Below are 16628 nucleotides of genomic sequence, written 5' to 3'. Positions count from 1 at the left end.
CCCTCCCGCCGGCGCCCGTGCAGCCCGCACTGGGTGACTCACCCCAGTGCCCAGGACGCTGCCCCGCCCTTCCCATTCCCGCGGTCAGTCTCCCTGCCCCAGGGTCCCCACCTGTCCTCCACTCTCCCGTCTCAGCCATCCCCCCCCCTTATCTCAGGGCCGCTCCCTTCGGGGTTTTTCCAGCCTGGGGTGCAGACCAGAGGTCAAGAGATGGAGGGTGGGGAGCGCCGCCACGTGCCCGGGCGCCGCCCCACCCAAGTCAGCCAGTGACTCAATCTCGCGGCTGTCGAGGAACCCGGGCTCGGGGGGCGTCGGGGCCAGGGGCTGGGGTGGACAGGAAGAACGCTGGCGGACTCGCAGGAGCACTGGAGTTGCCAGTCTTTCCCCGAAGGCGCTGCAGAACCCCGGCACCCTTCCCTCCACCCGGGCGCACCCCCTTGCCCCCCCCACCCCGGTATCTCCACGGCCCTCCTCCACCCGGCGCCCCTCCCCCGAGGGACCGGAAGCGGCCAAGCCCCTCTGCAAAGAGCTCAAGGGGTGATCGGTTCACCCAACGCAGCCGCCCGAGCCTGCGGTCGCCGCATCTCGCCTCCAAAGCTGGGCTGCGAGCGAACCGATCACACAAGTATTTAACAGGAGCTTGACCGGGGGGGTGGGGGGGAGAGAAAAACCGAATGGGTACGAAGTAGACGGGACTTTACTCTTTTTGAAAAAGTTGCCAACCTGGTCACTTTTTATTCTTCCGCCTCGAAAAATTAGTTCCGCCCGTCACGCCCTGCGAGCCCCGCAGCCCGGTGACCTCTGCAGAGAGAGCCTAGGGGCAAGGCCGGTGCCCCGCGCGCTGGCCCCGGGACGGATGGGGCCGGGCCGTGGGGCGAGGCCCTGGGTCGTAGCCCATCTAGAGAGGAGTAGGGATGAGCTCCAATGAGCCGATCTGTTCGTCTCGGGGACACACCCGGGGCCAGGTGTCCTGTGGGTACCATTAGGTCTGCAAAGGACCGGATAATAGTGTCCTTTCTATTTTTTTTCCTCCAAATTCTCCTTTATTGTTTAAATAAGTAACAGCAAAAAAAAAAGTGCGGCGGCACACGCCGGCCCCCCTGCCTCTCCCTCTAGGCGGGAGAGACGTGTCCCAGGCCCGCCTTCCATCCCAGGAAAAGTCCAGATCCACCCGGCGCGGCGCGCTCCCGCGCAGCCGGCCGCCGGCCCCAACCGCCCCACGCGCCGTCCCTCCGGGTCCCGGCGCAGGCGCGGGCGCACGCGCCGCCGCCCGCCGTTCCTTCCCTCCGGCGGAGGTGGGGGGGGGAGGAGTCGTTCCGTTTAACCCTGGGTTCCCCGAACTCTCAGATTTGCTCCTTGTTCAATTTGCATCTTGCTCGTTTCTTCCTCCTTTCTCGTTCCTTCCTCCGGCTGCTTCTCTTCCTGTACCACCAAGTGTGGCTTGTATTCCCTACACGAAGTGAGGTGAGCCCCAAACCTTCGATCCGGCCCCCTCCTCCACCACCACGCGAGCTCTTTTACATAGCTTTCCATCGAACTCTGCACATTTTGCAAGAGGGGGGAGGAGGGATTTTTAAAATTGCATTTGCAAAAAGTTCGCTTTCTGGGCAGCCGGGGTGGGGGAGGGAAGGAGTGGGGAGCAGGCCCCGCCCCTACCGCCCATTGCAAATAAAAATCTAGTGGTGGGGGGGGAGGAGCAGGAAGTGGCGGTGCGAGGGCTGCTGCACAGCGAGCAGAGCCGCGGTCCGGACGGCAGCGCGTGCCCAGAGCTCCCGGCCTCCCCCCCGCCCGCCAGCCCGAGCAGCCCGAGCCCAGCCTGCGGCCCCCTTGAAGCAGCGCCTAGAACAGCCCCACGAGCAGCGCCATGTCCGGGTGGAACGCCTACATCGACAACCTCATGGCGGACGGGACCTGTCAGGACGCGGCCATCGTAGGCTACAAGGACTCGCCCTCCGTCTGGGCCGCCGTCCCTGAGAAAACCTTCGTCAACATCACGGTACGGCGAGAGGCTGGCGCGGGCAGCGGCCCCGGCCGGGCGCGGACCCCCCCCGGGGGGAGGGACGAGTGGGGGCGGGCGCGGCCTGAGCGAGGGCCGCGGAGGTCGTGGCCCGGCCCCTGCCCCGAGCGCGGCGCGGAAGGCGGCTGCATGTGAGCGGCTTCTTTTCGGGGGACCCCCCCCCCCAAGTCCCACGCCCCGGGTGGCGGCGCCCATCCCGCCTGCCACCCCTTCTGCGACGGGGCGTTACATCCGGGGCACACGCGGGGAGGGGCACGGCGCCCGGCGGCGGCCCACTTCCGCCTCCTCCCGGGAGGGCGGGCACGCGCCGCAGTGGTAACTGGGGGTTGTGATTGAGAAGGGATTTGGGGGCCCGTGGGTCTCCCGGGCCGCCAGCTCGCTCCCATCCACCATTGTTCCTCCCTCAGCGTGCGGGAGCCCCAGACGCGTGGCCTGAGGCCCTCGCCGGTCGTCCGTGGGCTCCTTGCCCCTCCCAGCTCCGTTAGGGAAGGCGAGGCCGCCGCGCGCGCGCGCACACACACACACAGGCACACACAAAACTCGTTGGCTTCCAGCATTCCTGCAAGTCCACTCCCGGAAGTCCCCTCACCCGCCCTTCCCGCCATCCGGCGGGGCCTGCTGCGGGGGGAACTTTGTGAGAAGTTCTGAGAGGGGAGAGTGAAGGCATGGGGCATGATTGCTTCTGTCTTCACCACCTCCCCAGGCCACACTGCCCGGAAGTGGGGAGGGGGAGCGGAAGTTCAAATGGGGGGGAAGGGGATTTCCGGGCGGGAGGGTACCGGATATGGGGGCTTAGGGTGTAAGGGGGGGAGGGGAGAAGGGTTCCCTGGGGTAACTAATGGAGAACTGGCTCACCTGGTGTGGACCCACCCTCAGTCGTTCCCCCCCCCCCAAAAAAAAACTTTTCCAACTTTAACGGAGAAAGCCCCCAGAGGTCGTCTTCTTCATCTAGAGGCACAGATACCTGGACCAAACTGTACTGTTACTTGGAGACCCAGGCGTCCAGGCCCCTAGCAACTCCTGCAGAACCTTTGACCAAATAAGGGCAAAGTTGCTTCTCCTGCCTCACCCGCCCCCTCCCTTCCCCTCTCCGCTTCTGCTTTTCCTGAAGGAGAGTTCTGAGCATCCAAAGGTTTTGCACCTCTCCTTACTGATTTTGAGCCTCACGAATTACCTCGTTTTGCTTTTCCTGTTAAAATTCCAACACCTAAAAACCTCCAGGGCAATGTTACCCATCCCTCCCTGGTCCCATTTTCTAAGCTTTTACAGTATGTTTCTCAAATTATCCTGATACGTAGAAGCCCTTGCCCCACTACCCCACTTTCCCCCACCTCTCCCAGGTTTCTAGCTCCCAGAGAAGTAGAAAGGCAGGAGAACAAGGTGGGAACCTTGATGGACTAACTTCATGAATGATTGATCTTCATCCCTCTTTAGCTAGTTGAAGTTGGTATCCTTTGAAGGAGGTGGGTTCTTAAAACATTCTTGGTGCATTGACCTTATGGATAAATGATTACTCTTCCAGCCAGCTGAAGTTGGTGTCCTGGTTGGCAAAGACCGATCAAGTTTTTTTGTGAATGGGCTGACACTTGGGGGCCAGAAATGTTCTGTGATCCGGGATTCACTGCTACAAGACGGAGAATTCACCATGGATCTTCGTACCAAGAGTACTGGCGGAGCCCCTACCTTCAATGTCACTGTCACCATGACTGCCAAGAGTGAGTTTCTGAGTCTCACCCCTCTAAGGTTGGAGATTTCTATAATACTTCCTTGCAGTCTTCTGAGTTCCCCCTAGTATGAAGAGGATCAGAACAGCATTCTACTCCCATTCTGCTTGCTAGATGGTAGAACCTTAGGTAGTTCCTTCAGTTCATAGTCCTTCGTCTTGTAATCTAGTAAAGAAACTGCAGGTGGATACTGCTGGTGGCTTTTGCCTATAATCCTAACTATTCAGGAGGGCGAGATCTGAGGATCACAGTTCAAACCCAGACCTGGACAAGAAAGTCCATGAAGTTCTTTGTTTCCAATTAACCAGAAAAAAGCCAAAGTGGAGCTGTAGTTCAAGTGGTAGAGTGCTAGCCTTGAGCAAAAAAGCTAAGGGACAGAGCCTAGGCCCTGAATTCAAGCCTCAGGATTGGCACATCACAAATATTGCACAGCATTACTTCTTAGAAGTCCCTTAATTTTGTGAGCCTTTGGAGGGGGGGGGGCAGTCTTGGGGCTTGAACTCGGCCTGAACACTGTCACTGAGCTGCTTTTTTGCTTTTGCTCAAGGCTAGGCACTCCACCACTTGAGCCACAGCTCCACTTCCGTTTTTCTGGTTATGTGGTACTGAGGAATTGAGCACAGGGCTTCAAACATGCTAGGAAGCACTCTACCACTGCCATTGTCTTGGAACTGGTAGATTCCTCAGATTCTAGGTCATTTAATGCTGGGCTGAGCTTTTTTTTTTTAAACTTGGGAGGTGGTCGGTTCCTCTACAGCCATTCCTAGCATGAATTGTCTGAGCCTTTGACCCTTGAATTTTAGCTTGTTCCACTCCAATCTTTAAGCTTGATTTTCTTTTTGAAAAGCCCTATTGTTGCAGGATGAATGACAGCCTGCCTGTGGGGGGAAGGGGGGCCATGAGGTTAGGTTACAGCCCCCAGGGCTGGACAGCTGCTGAACAGCTGGCAGGGGGTTGAATTGTGACACCTGGGTCCTAGCTTCCTTTCTCTTTTCTCTATAGCGCTAGTCCTGCTGATGGGCAAAGAAGGTGTCCATGGCGGTTTGATCAACAAGAAATGTTATGAAATGGCCTCCCACCTTCGGCGTTCCCAGTACTGACCTCGTCCATCCTCTTCCCCCCCCCACCAATCCCCACAGCTTTTGCACCCCCCTCCCTTCCCATACACACACATATACCATTTTTATTTTTGGGCCATTACCCAATATCCCTTATTGCTGCCAAAACCACATGGGCTGGGGGCAGGGGCTGGATGGACAGATTTCCCCCCCTACCCATCCCCCTCCTGTGTGTGGTTGGAAAACTTTTTGGTTTTTTTTTTTTTTTTTTCTGAATAAAAAAGGATTCTACTAATAAGGTGCTGTGTGGTTTGAATTTGGGTGTCATAATAGGCACTGCAATCTGCCTTAGTTCCTGTTTGGGGTTGAAGCACTCATCTAGGTAGTTTGTCTCCATATCCAGACCAAAGGTCCTAATGTCTTTTTAAAAACAAACTGGTCACCATGTCCTCATCATGACTAAAAAAGCATCTAACTCAAGCATGTTTGGCCAGGGCACCTAGTCCCTCTACGCTAGTCCTAGGTAGATAATGCAATAGAGCCACCCAGACCAGAGCCTGGATCCAAGCCTGTGGGCAAGGCAGGGCAAGTTGAGTCATCTTTATGTGTGGGCGGGGCTCCCTTTTCTGAGTCACACATAGCAAATGTTGCTGGGCTGTCCCCAGGACTCCCTTATCCCTTCCATACTCCTGTGTGAAAATGACCTTTTCTTAATCCAGAAAAACAACTTTATTAACCCAGGTGAGGACCCAGTTCCTTGCCCCCTTACCCCAACTGCCTTAAAATGATGGGGCTGGGTAAGAAACTTGGGGATGGAAATTTACCCTATTCCCTAACATAGCAGACTGGAGGAACATGGCCAGTGTAGGAAAGAAGTGCTAAGTGTGAGAGTTTAGGCTAGAATGGTGGCAGATGAGGGAGAGGAGAAAGAAGGAGAAGGTGGGGGTTCTGTTGATGGCCCAGGGAAAACCAAAGGCGCTGGGGCTAGAGAGCCAAAGGAGGCAGGGAGGGTGGGACTGGAGCCCAGGAGTGGGGTTCGCTCTGAGGCAGGGTGGTCCCTTGGCTCCCCTTCCTCATCACCCTCCTCATGGCCTTGATTTTCTTCCTCCTGCTCCTCATCCCCAGGGCCCCGATGAACTGGCTGCTTGCAGATGGGGCAAGTCTTCCGGGTTTGAGTAAGCCAGGGGTCCACACAGCGGCTGTGATAGGCTGTGGAGAAGAATGTGTGAAGCACCAGGCTGGTGGCAACTGGTGGGGTGGGGGCACAAGTACAATCAACGAACGTCTCACCCACCATGAGCACAGGGGAGTACACGCAGCTTGTCCCCATCTTCATATTCATCCAAGCAGATGGCACAAACATCATACTGGTCTCCTACAGAAGAAAGGAATCTCTTCCTTCATTGAACCATTCTGAACCAGGGTGGCTTAAGAACTTACTCTGGTAGACTTATGGAAGAACTAAGATGACCAGGCAGGGAAGTAGGACAAGGCCAGGGCAGGACACTGAACAATGGGGCACAAGGGGACAAGCAAAGCAGAGGTAAGAAGGGAAGTGGGTTTTGGGGGAAGTGAGGGTGGAGATCAGTGGGAGGAGCGGAAATGCGGGGGCAGGGCTCCTGATATAGCCTTATATGGACATTGGAGGCTGCGGAGCCAAGAGACCCTGTCCTTCACCGGTTTCTTTGAATGTTCCACATGCCTTCCATCCTTCTGCTCTCTACCTTATTTATACACAAGGCCTAGCCCTCGCACTACTTTCCTTGGTCATAATTGGTTTCTGTCTACCTGCTCTCATATCCTCTGTATTTGTGGAGAAAAAAAAGATGGCATCTCAAGATGACATCTCTGCCATCTTTTTTTTTTTTTTTTTTGGGTCGGTCATGGGGCTTGAACTCTAGGCTTGGATGCTGTCCCTGTGCTCTTCAGCTCAAGGCGAGCGCTCTACCACTTGAGCCACAGCGCCACTCCCCTCTGCCATCTTTACCCCTTAACTGCTTGGGCTCAAGCTCCTTCAGAACTAGATAAGCAATGATCTTCCTTCCTGTACCCTTACCCTTTTGATAGTCATGGGTAGGAATCTGTTTCAATTGCTCTTTGGTAAGCCGATTCCGTTGAAGCCGTTTCCGGTGCTGGATACAACGAACTATCTGGGAGAAGGGGGAATTGGATATTCCAGGCTTAGAGAACAAAACAGAAAAATTCAGTACACCCTCCCTTTCCCATATACCCCCATTCTCAGATCCAGTCCGACCTTAGCCCCAGCTCTCCAGATGCACAGAGCCACTCACCATTACTGTTCCCATGGCCAAAACCAGCAGTCCTACTATCCCAGTGAAAGGAATGAGGTAATAGCCTAGAGGGAAGCTATTGTCTGGAACCAGAAGTACCCGAGCCCTGAAGAAAAGAAGACCAGTCTCAAGGAAGGCAAGAAAAGGCAACTGGCTCTGGACAAGACTCATTTATGAAAAAGGAAGTGGGAAGGAGGGCAAGAGTTATGGGAGGATTGATCCAAGACCCAGTTTTTTTTTTTTGGGGGGGGGGGGCAGTGAGGCTGCCAGGTTGGCACAGAATTGACGAGAGGTATGGAAGCACATATCCTACCCCTTCTCGTAGACAAAGAGGGCACGCAAGTACTCAGCACTTCTTTCTCCAATAAAGACAGATGGGATCCAGATCTGCTGCTGGATTTCCTCTGCAGGGATCAGGACATTACATGGGCTCTCAACTTACTCATCCTTTGGGGACCTGGCATTTGGCACTTTTTATCCATTCCATACAAAGGTCTGTAAGCCTTCAGACCTCCCACTAGCTCCAGATCTAAATGCTACTGAAAACCCAGCTGCCCAGACCTCCAACTTACCACTATTCCACACCATGTTGAGAAGTTCGTTGGAATTTACATTGTGTACCACTGCTGCACCATATCCAGCTTTCTGTGCATTTAAGACCTAAGGGGACAAGGCAGGGAACAAAGAGCCATCATGAACCCTTTCTCTTCAAGCCTGGTCCTATTGTTTGCCCTCAAATTCCCAGCTCCCACTCCACATTCAGCAACCTTGAGGTCAAAGTTGCAGTCGAATCTTCGAAGCAGTGCAATAAAGACTGACCCATTGACCGGGGCTGGGGGTGGTGGGGCAATAGGACTGCAGGCATTTTCTGGGTGAGCCTCCACAAGGAACCCCTGGGGGGACAAGCAAACAGTTTAGTTTTCTCCCTAGATTCTTCCTGCAGGGCCTACTAGCACAGCACCTCACCTACCATCTGCACACATTATTCTCATTACTTTTCTACCTTTTCCCCATACATCTTCTCTTTGCCTCCCATAGATACAATTAAAGCAAACAATATCCCTTCATCAAACTTTCCCCATCATTCTTTTCCTCAGATGAGCTTCCCTATAACCCACACTCCAGGCTAATACATTCCTGCCCCTAATTTCCTACTGATTCTAATTACGTTCTTGAATCCATGTGTGAGTTTTCCTCAAGTTCTTTCACATTTCCCTCTCCACTAAACACATGACCCACTCTTCTCACTTGTTTTCCAGTTTCCAGTTTCACAAATTACTAACATATAAGGCCCAACTGAGTTCTTGCTATGCGGTAGCCTCTGTGAAGTAGTACAGTATTGCTTATCCAATTCATGCTCATTCACAATAGTTCTAAAATTGTCTTTTTTTGGTTGGTCGTGGGGCTTGAACTCTGGGCCTGGGCGCTGTCCCTCTGCTCTTCAGCTCAAGGCAATCGCTCTACCCCTTGAGCCACAGCGCCACTTCCAGTTTTTCAGTGGCTTATTGGAGATAAGAGTCTCACAGACGTTCCTGCCCGGGCTGGCTTTGAACTGCGATCCTCAGATCTGAGCCTCTGGAGTAGCTAGGATTGCAGGCATGAGCCACTGGCGCCCAGCTGTCATATTATTATTATTTTTTGGTCCAGTCGTGGGCCTGAACTCTGGGCCTGGGCGCTGTCCCTCAGCTCTTCAGCTCAAGGCTAGCGCTCTACCACTTGAGCCACAGCGCCACTTCCGGCTTTTTTCTTTTTGCTTATGTGGTGCTGAGGAATCGAACTCAGGGCCTCAGGCATGCAAGGCAAGCGCTCTACCACTGAGCCACCTTCCCAGCCCCTTATTTTTTTTTAATCTTATTTTATAGTTAGAAAAAAATCTTAAAAGATTAAGAGACTTCCATATAGTCAATAACTTGCTCCAAAGACTACTGAAAAGCTATATCCGTATCTACTTTTTTTTTTTTTGTCTGTCGTGGGGTTTGAACTCTGGGCCTGGGCACTGTCCCTCAGCTCTTCAGCTCAAGGCGAGCGCTCTACCACTTGAGCTACAGCACCACTTCCGGTTTTCTGGTGGTTTATTGGAGATAGGAGTCTCACGGTCTCTCCTGCCCGGGCTGGCTTTGAACCGTGATCCTCAGATCTCAGCCTCCTGAGTAGCTAGGATTACAGGCGTGAGCCACGAGCACCCAGCTATTTTTTTTTTTCCGTATCTACTTTATCTCACTCATAAACTCCAAAGAGAGTTTCAGAGGGGACTTTGCTACCACTAGGTTCTGAGTTCCATTAGACATGTTCACGTACTTGGCTGTGTGGGGGGGGAGGGGCGAGGAGGACTGTGTCAAGGATTTAATGTAGAACCTTACACAAGCTAGGCAAGTGCTCTACCACTAAGCCACTTCCCTAGGTTTTTGTTGTTGTTGTGTCGATCATGGGGCTTGAACTCTGGGCCTGGGTGTTGTCCCTGAGCTCCTCAGCTCTCTACCACTTGAGCCATAGCACCACTTCCGGTTTTCTGGTGGTTAAATGGAGATGAGTCTCTCGGATTTTCCTGCCAGTGCTGGCTTAGAACCGCGATCATCAGATCTCAGCTCCTGAGTAGCTAGGATTACAAGCGTGAGCCACCAGCATGCGGCCTCCTGGGCTAGTTCTTAACATGATTTTTCCTACCTCCAGTTTCACCCAGGGCATGTCCTAGGATAAAGTACATGGAGGAAATAGGAAAATGGGAAGAGAAGTCACCTGGAGTCCCTCTTGGCTCAAGGCAGCTCCAAATAGTGCCGGGAGGTCTGCAAAGTCCATGCTGGCATTGTGTTCCGAGGTCTGCAGACAAAAGAAGGATAAGGGCTGGGAATGTGGCTAGTGGTAGAGTGCTTGCCTAGCATGCATGAAGCCCTGGGTTCGATTCCTCAGTCCACACAGAAAAAGCCAGAAGTGGATCTGTGTCTCAAGTGGTAGAGTGCTAGCCTTTGAGCAAAAAGCAGCTCAAGGACAGTGCCCAGGCTGAGTCCAAGCCCCAGGACTGACAGAGAGGGAGAGGGAGGGGGAAAGGGGAGGGAGAGAGAGAGGGAGAGAGAGGAAAAAGAGAAAGTCCGCATACGCATTCAGCCTGCAAACCCTCCTTCCGTGCCCTTCCCCCTTCCTCCCCTCAGACTCACCGCTCGAATGAGCCCCCGGATGGGGGATGCTCCCCACAGCACAGTGGCCACAACCACAGGAAGCGGGAAGGCTGCAGAGTGCATGACAGCAAGAGGAGGAGGGCTGGGGAGGTCGCGTCCTGATAGCAGGAGCAGAAACCGCTCTCGGACCCTCCTTCAGGATCCTAGGGGTCTAACCACCCCTAGGGCCCCCTTCTCAGCTACATGGGGGCGCCGGGGGAGGAGCCCCGACTCGGGGAGGGAGATAGCCAATTCGCTTAGTGGAACTGGGAAGGAGACTTAGGTAAGTGGGTTCTTCCTAGTATGGAAATAAAACAGAGAAGGATCGGAGGCAAACACAGGTGACAGAAACTTCCGAGAGGGGGCGGGGGGAGGAAAGCACAAGGAGGAATGACTTCCGGCCAGGTGGGTCGTCTTCCTATCCCCGGGAAAAGGGTTTCCGGTAAAGTCAGGCCGCTTCCAACACTGGATGCTCAAGACGAAGGACTTCCGGTCCTGAAAGGCCGGTTAAAAGACATGTGAGGGATGGAAGGAGAGCCTGTAAAGTGAAGGGAGCACCAGTACCCAGAAGACAACCTAATCGTTTCCTTTTATTGCCCGAGATTCTGGAGCTGCCCTGTTTACAAACCTCTGATCCTCCGTCTAGCCGCCGCCGTACCTCCAAATATCGCGAGAGTGCTTGGCCCTCCTCCCACGCGCCCCTCCCCTGCATCGGAAAGCTTGTGGCCTTTATCGCGAGAGACTTCCTAAGTCCAGCTAGTCTGACTCACTGGCTCTCGCGAGACTTTCAAACAAACTATTTTCCCGCGATTCCTATTCGGTAAAAACTGCGCCCACGCTTCTGCTTTCTAAATCGGCCACACCCCTTCCCTCAGACACCCTTCAAGCTCCACCCTCGGCCACGCCCATTCCCAGGCGCCTTTGCGCTGCGCGCCTGCGCCGGCACCAGCTTCCAGCCGGGGCTGGACCTGAATGCCGGCGGGGCTCGCGCGCGCGCGCCCTCGCTCTGTGGCGCGCTCGGTGTCACCTTGGGCGCGAGCGGGGCCGCGCGCGTACGGGACCCGAAGCCGGGGACCTTTGAGTGGCGATGGCGGCGACGGCGAATGCCGGGATCCGCGGGGTGGACGGGAAGCCCCGTACCTCCCCTAAGTCCGTCAAGTTCCTGTTTGGGGGCCTGGCCGGGTAAGCTCAGGCCCCAGGGGTGGGAAAGGAGGAGGAAGGGACTGGCGCTAGCACCCGGGCCCGGTTCATCTCGGAATGTTTTTCAGTGAACTGAGCCTGCACTGGGTTCAGTTGATCTCCAGTCGTATTGCAGGAGCTTTGATGGGCAGCCAGGATCTTTTCTCCCATTGCAAGTCCTTACTGGGCTGCATTCAGGTTTTATTGCACGACCCTCACCAGGCTAAACACCTGAGTTTTCCAGTCCACTTGTTTGACTCTGCTTGGCCGGCTGGGGTGTTTGGGACTATCTAGCTTGCTGAGATTCCATGTCATTAAACGATTCATTAAATAGTAATGTCAGGGTCTCAGGCCATGGATGCTCCCTCCACCCGCTCGGTGGTTCCTGTTCACCGCTTGACCTTCGTGGAACTGCCTAAAGCACTTTCATTGCATGGACCCTATTGGACAACTATACCTCTCAGGCATATTTCTCTTGCTGCCCACACTCTTACACACATGTACACCAGCAGGCCCTGACCTTTGTAACTTCTTGCTGCCCGACTTAAGCAGGCATGAGTAGATCTGAAACAACTGACCTCTTGCTCTAATCCTTTGTTCCCCCAGGATGGGAGCTACAGTTTTTGTGCAACCCTTGGACTTGGTGAAGAACCGGATGCAGCTGAGTGGAGAAGGCGCCAAAACTCGAGAATACAAAACCAGTTTCCATGCCCTCACCAGCATCCTGAAGGCTGAGGGTCTGAAGGGCATTTACACTGGGTACTGGAGCTTCAGGTTGGGAGGGAGGGTATGTGGTGTGTTGTCAGCAAGTCCAGACCTTGGCCCTGACATATTGATCCCTTTGCTTTCCAGGTTGTCAGCTGGCCTGCTTCGCCAGGCCACCTACACCACTACCCGCCTCGGCATCTATACTGTGCTGTTTGAGCGCCTGACTGGGGCAGATGGTACACCCCCTGGCTTTCTGCTGAAGGCCCTGATTGGCATGACTGCAGGTGCAACTGGTGCATTTGTGGGAACACCAGCTGAGGTAGCTCTTATCCGCATGACTGCTGATGGCCGGTGAGTTCCAGGTCTGAGCCTAACCCCAACCCCATTTCTGCAATCTAAAAATGAAAGGACCAGTTTGTTTTGTTGTTGTTGGCATTGTTTCCATCTCAGGCCTAGAACAGAGCAGCTGTCTGTTCAGGCCTCTCTGTCTTTGCTGTTGTGGGCTGACCTGATCTTGGTCTCTTCCTGCCCCAACACCAGGCTTCCAGCTGACCAGCGTCGTGGCTACAAAAATGTGTTTAATGCCCTGATTCGAATTGCCCGGGAAGAGGGAGTCCCCACACTGTGGCGGGTGAGTGAAGGGAGTGGGGACTTGGAGGATGTGTGGTCATGTCTTTGACATTTTTTTACTCTTCCATTTGCTCACTCCCAGGGTTGCATCCCTACCATGGCTCGGGCTGTTGTTGTCAATGCTGCCCAGCTTGCCTCATACTCCCAATCCAAGCAGTTCTTGTTGGACTCAGGTAAGACCCCAAACTGGCCCTCAGCTCCCAGTCTGCCCTGGGTTACTGCTGAGCTGAATATCACCCCTCCCCAACACTTCTCCCCCACAGGCTACTTCTCCGACAATATCCTGTGTCACTTCTGTGCAAGCATGATCAGCGGCCTTGTCACTACTGCCGCCTCCATGCCTGTGGACATTGTCAAGACCCGGTGAGTGTTCAGGCCTGGCCCTGGAGTGGAATAGGAGGGCTTTTGGTTTCTCATGCCCCTTTGTCCTCTCCTGCAGGATCCAGAATATGAGAATGATTGACGGGAAGCCAGAATACAAGAATGGGCTGGTGAGGAAACAAGGCAGAGGGGGCTTGGGGTGGAGGGTCCCATGCCCCGGGAGGGCTCTGAGGATAACCGGGTAAAGAGATGGAGTCCTAAAAACCAAGTCCTAGCCCCAGCACCCTGCCTGCCTGTCTGTCTAGGATGTGCTGATGAAGGTCATCCGCTATGAGGGTTTCTTCAGCCTGTGGAAGGGCTTCACACCATATTATGCCCGCCTGGGCCCCCACACTGTCCTCACCTTCATCTTCTTGGAACAGATGAACAAGGCCTACAAGCGTCTCTTCCTCAGTGGCTGAGGTGGCAGAGGTCCTGGAGCCAGTGTGCTGGAGCTTCCAGTCACCACTGCTCCAGGGGGCCTGGTCTCTGCTGCCCCCAGCCCCTCTATTTATTTCCCCTCCAGTGTGGTTCTCTCCTTTGCGGTAAAGGACTTCAATCTGTTCTACTCTCTGTTACAGCTTGCCCTGCTTGGCCTGATTCTATGATCACTGTGTCCCTGGTTGTTTCTTGGGGGAAGCTGGGAAACTCCCTGAGGATTTCTAGTTCCTTTTTGGATATATCTCAGGGCACACAGGAAAGCAGATCTTGCTTCTCAGTGGGGAAACCAAGGTAGAACTGAGTTGAGAGAGAACAGAAGCTATCTGGATGGTCGAGAGAGTCCACGGTGGGAGAATCTGGCCTCTCCTCCCACTCACTGAAGACCTAATTAATAAATTGAATTGGTGACACCGCCCTCAAATCTCGGACAGTTGTGGGAGTTCAGGGCGGGGAGGAGACTGGACAAAGAAGCTGATGTCCCTGGAAAACAGGAACTGGAGATTTTAAGAAAAAATGATTAAAGAAAAAGCACCTGCTGGTTTTATGAAAATGCTATGTAAATCAGTCATGCTCCAACAGCTGACAGGGCAGAGCTGAAAACTCCAGGCCCCATGCTACTCCCAAGCCACTTGCCCAAGAATGCAGCCAGCACACAAATCATCTGACACAGTCCCCAGAAAAGCCTCTGGGATTGAGTGACCGTCTTTGCAGCCTTAAGAGGGAGGGGATAAAGGGATAAAGAGGCTGAGTCAGGCTTGTAGGCTGGAGCCACACGGGTGGGGCTGGGGGTGAGGTGGGCCCCAGAGCCAGATTCCAGGATTGAGGGAAGGGCTGTGACTGCCCTATCCACATCTTGAAAAGTGGATTTCCCAGGCTCTCCCCTCAAGGAGCTGACAAACGTCTTAGCCCCTAAAGGGGAATGGCAAGGTCAATCCAAAAGGAGTACTGGCAGCCTGAGGGCTGCCTGCCAGTCCAGAGGACAGGCAGGCAACAGGTGAGAGCTTTTCCCCTTGGCAGAGCCTAATAAGACTCCGCAAGAAGTAGAACTCAGACTCTTCATGCTCCTGTTTCTGCTTCTTTTATTTACTTATTTTTTTGGTACCAGTACTGGGGCTTGAGCTCAAGGACCAGGTACTGTCTGCCTTATTTACTCTAGGTTGGCACTCTACTACTTCAGCTACGCCTCCACTTTCCGCTTTTAACTGGTTGTAAGAGTTTCCCAGACTTTCTGCCCAAACTAGCTTTGAACTGTGATCTTCAGATCTCAGCTTCCTGAGTAGCTAGGATTACAGGTGTGAGCCACTGACATCCAGCCCTGCCTCACACCATACCCTGCCATGGCTACTTTGAGACACATCAAACCTGGACCTTATCCTTAAGAGAAACAACTGGAGTTGTGGGGATGTGGGAGAGGGGGTGGCGATGGGTCTTGCTCTCAGCCTAGTACAGGAGGAGAAACTTGCACACAGTGGCAGTTGGACAGGTTGATAAGGTGGACAGAGGTAGAAAATTGGACAGAGGGTGAAAGCTCAGAGGGAACATTGCTGGAGGCAGTGATTTGTGAGGTGTTTACAGTGGTTCATGCACAGATGGAAGATGAAGCTGCACTGATAAAGGGAATCAGTGTCTAGAAGTCCTTGATTGCTGAGTTCAAGAGTATCCTCTAGGGCCTGGGAAGGTGGCTCAGTGGTAGAGTGCTTGCCTTGCATGCATGAGGCCCTGGGTTTGATTCCTCAGTACCACATAAGCAGAAAAAGTCAGAAGTGGCGCTGTGGCTCAAGTAGTAGTGCACTAGCCTTGAGCTGAAGAGTTGAGGGACAGCGTTCAGGCCCCACAACCAACCAAAATAATAATAATAAAAATGTCAGGCTGGGAAGGTGGCTCAGTGGTAGAACACTTGCCTTGCATACATGAGGCCCTGGGTTCAATTCCTCAGCACCACATAAGCAAAAAAAAAAAAAAAAAAAGCAGGAAGTGGTGCTGTGGCTCAAGTGGTAGAGTGCTAGCCTTGAGCTGAAGAGCTGAGGGACAGCGCCCAGGCCCAGAGTTCAGGCCCATGACCGGACCCCCTTCCCCCCCCCACCCCCGCAAAAAAAAAAAAAAATTGTCTTCTACCTGGAGAAGCATTCACTGTAGGACAGAAATTCGGTCAGGGTCTCAGATTAAGAAGACCCTTCCATCCCGCTCATCTGGTTGAACCACTACTAAATATCCTCATGCTGCTGATCACAAATATGGTATATAACATGTGAACACTGTTATATATTACAGACTGTGGTAGACAATTTGCTCCAGGGAAGTTAGAATGAAATTGTGACTTTGAAATTATGTAATCATTTAATCACAATCAAAAAAAAAAAAAAAGAACCTCGGGGAAGGGAGGGAGGGAGGGGATGGTAGGGGGAAAACAATGGAGGGGGTAACAATGTTCAAGAGGAAGTGTACTCATAACCTCACTCATGCAACTGTAACCCTCTGTATAGTAGCTTTACAATAAAAAAAAAAAAAAAAAAAGAAGACCCTTCCAGAGCCACCTAGAAGAAGGGATCTCAGAAAGATGTAGTCTTCACTCCCATTTTCTGGCCCGAAGTCCTGGCTTGGGCTGAGACTTGAAGGCCTCACAGATGTGGCTAGCAAATGGCAGAATCAGGAGTAAAGGAACCCATTTACCTGTGTTTTGGCTTTAATGGTTTAAAACAAAAAACAACAACCTGAGACATCTGATCAACCTAGATGAGATATTGGTAGACCACACCTCCCCCTGTACAGTGAGAAGGGCTGTGTTCCCAGTTCTGAGGCTCTAGGCACCACCATTCTCACTAGCACTGTAGGCTACCAGCAGGTAGGCCTTAGCAATGCTTTTTAACTCTCCAGACTGTTAGAGAGCTCATGCTTTGGACCCTTCAGGAGAGGAGCCATCCTAGGCAGGAGAAAGGGCCCTATGTGTGGAGTTGGTTGGGAATTTTGGACTAAGGAGCAGTTGGAACTTCGGATTTATTGTTTTTGCTATTACTATTATTTTGGCAGATTAGGGTTTGAACTTGAACTCAGCCTGCCACTGAATCATG

The 16628-nt window shown here is 53.2% G+C and overlaps 3 protein-coding genes across 5 annotated transcripts; 2 read left to right on the top strand and 1 right to left on the bottom strand.

Moving 5' to 3' along the window:
• The first annotated feature begins 1733 nt into the window (after positions 1-1733).
• Pfn1 (profilin 1) lies at positions 1734-5095 on the top strand. The gene is made up of 3 exons (XM_042680569.1): positions 1734-1996; positions 3540-3732; positions 4744-5095. Exons 1-3 carry the CDS (start codon positions 1865-1867, stop codon positions 4839-4841), a joined length of 423 nt encoding a protein of 140 aa, XP_042536503.1. The 5' UTR covers positions 1734-1864; the 3' UTR covers positions 4842-5095.
• A 418-nt stretch (positions 5096-5513) lies between these two features.
• Rnf167 (ring finger protein 167) lies at positions 5514-10939 on the bottom strand. 3 transcript variants are annotated; one of them, XM_042680564.1, is made up of 10 exons: positions 10871-10939; positions 10243-10737; positions 9827-9907; positions 7858-7983; positions 7663-7750; positions 7404-7494; positions 7091-7196; positions 6856-6949; positions 6094-6174; positions 5514-6008 (listed from the first exon to the last, which is right to left on the bottom strand). In XM_042680564.1, exons 2-10 carry the CDS (start codon positions 10324-10326, stop codon positions 5692-5694), a joined length of 1068 nt encoding a protein of 355 aa, XP_042536498.1. In that variant the 5' UTR covers positions 10327-10737; positions 10871-10939; the 3' UTR covers positions 5514-5691. The 3 variants fall into 3 exon arrangements, with proteins under 3 accessions (XP_042536498.1, XP_042536497.1, XP_042536499.1); XM_042680563.1 differs by lacking the exon at positions 10871-10939 and having other exon boundaries at positions 10243-10759; XM_042680565.1 differs by lacking the exons at positions 9827-9907; positions 10243-10737; positions 10871-10939 and having other exon boundaries at positions 7910-7981.
• Positions 10940-11206: 267 nt separating this feature from the next.
• Positions 11207-13975, top strand: Slc25a11 (solute carrier family 25 member 11). Its single transcript, XM_042680600.1, has 8 exons — positions 11207-11424; positions 12028-12180; positions 12274-12480; positions 12670-12760; positions 12842-12932; positions 13023-13122; positions 13199-13250; positions 13386-13975. Exons 1-8 carry the CDS (start codon positions 11330-11332, stop codon positions 13539-13541), a joined length of 945 nt encoding a protein of 314 aa, XP_042536534.1. The 5' UTR covers positions 11207-11329; the 3' UTR covers positions 13542-13975.
• Positions 13976-16628: the final 2653 nt, after the last annotated feature.

The sequence above is a fragment of the Dipodomys spectabilis genome, unplaced genomic scaffold, assembly GCF_019054845.1.
Source record: "Dipodomys spectabilis isolate Male_0828 unplaced genomic scaffold, ASM1905484v1 ptg000062l, whole genome shotgun sequence".
NCBI classification, from domain to species: domain Eukaryota; kingdom Metazoa; phylum Chordata; class Mammalia; order Rodentia; family Heteromyidae; genus Dipodomys; species Dipodomys spectabilis.
This window is presented reverse-complemented; position numbering and strand designations above follow the sequence as displayed.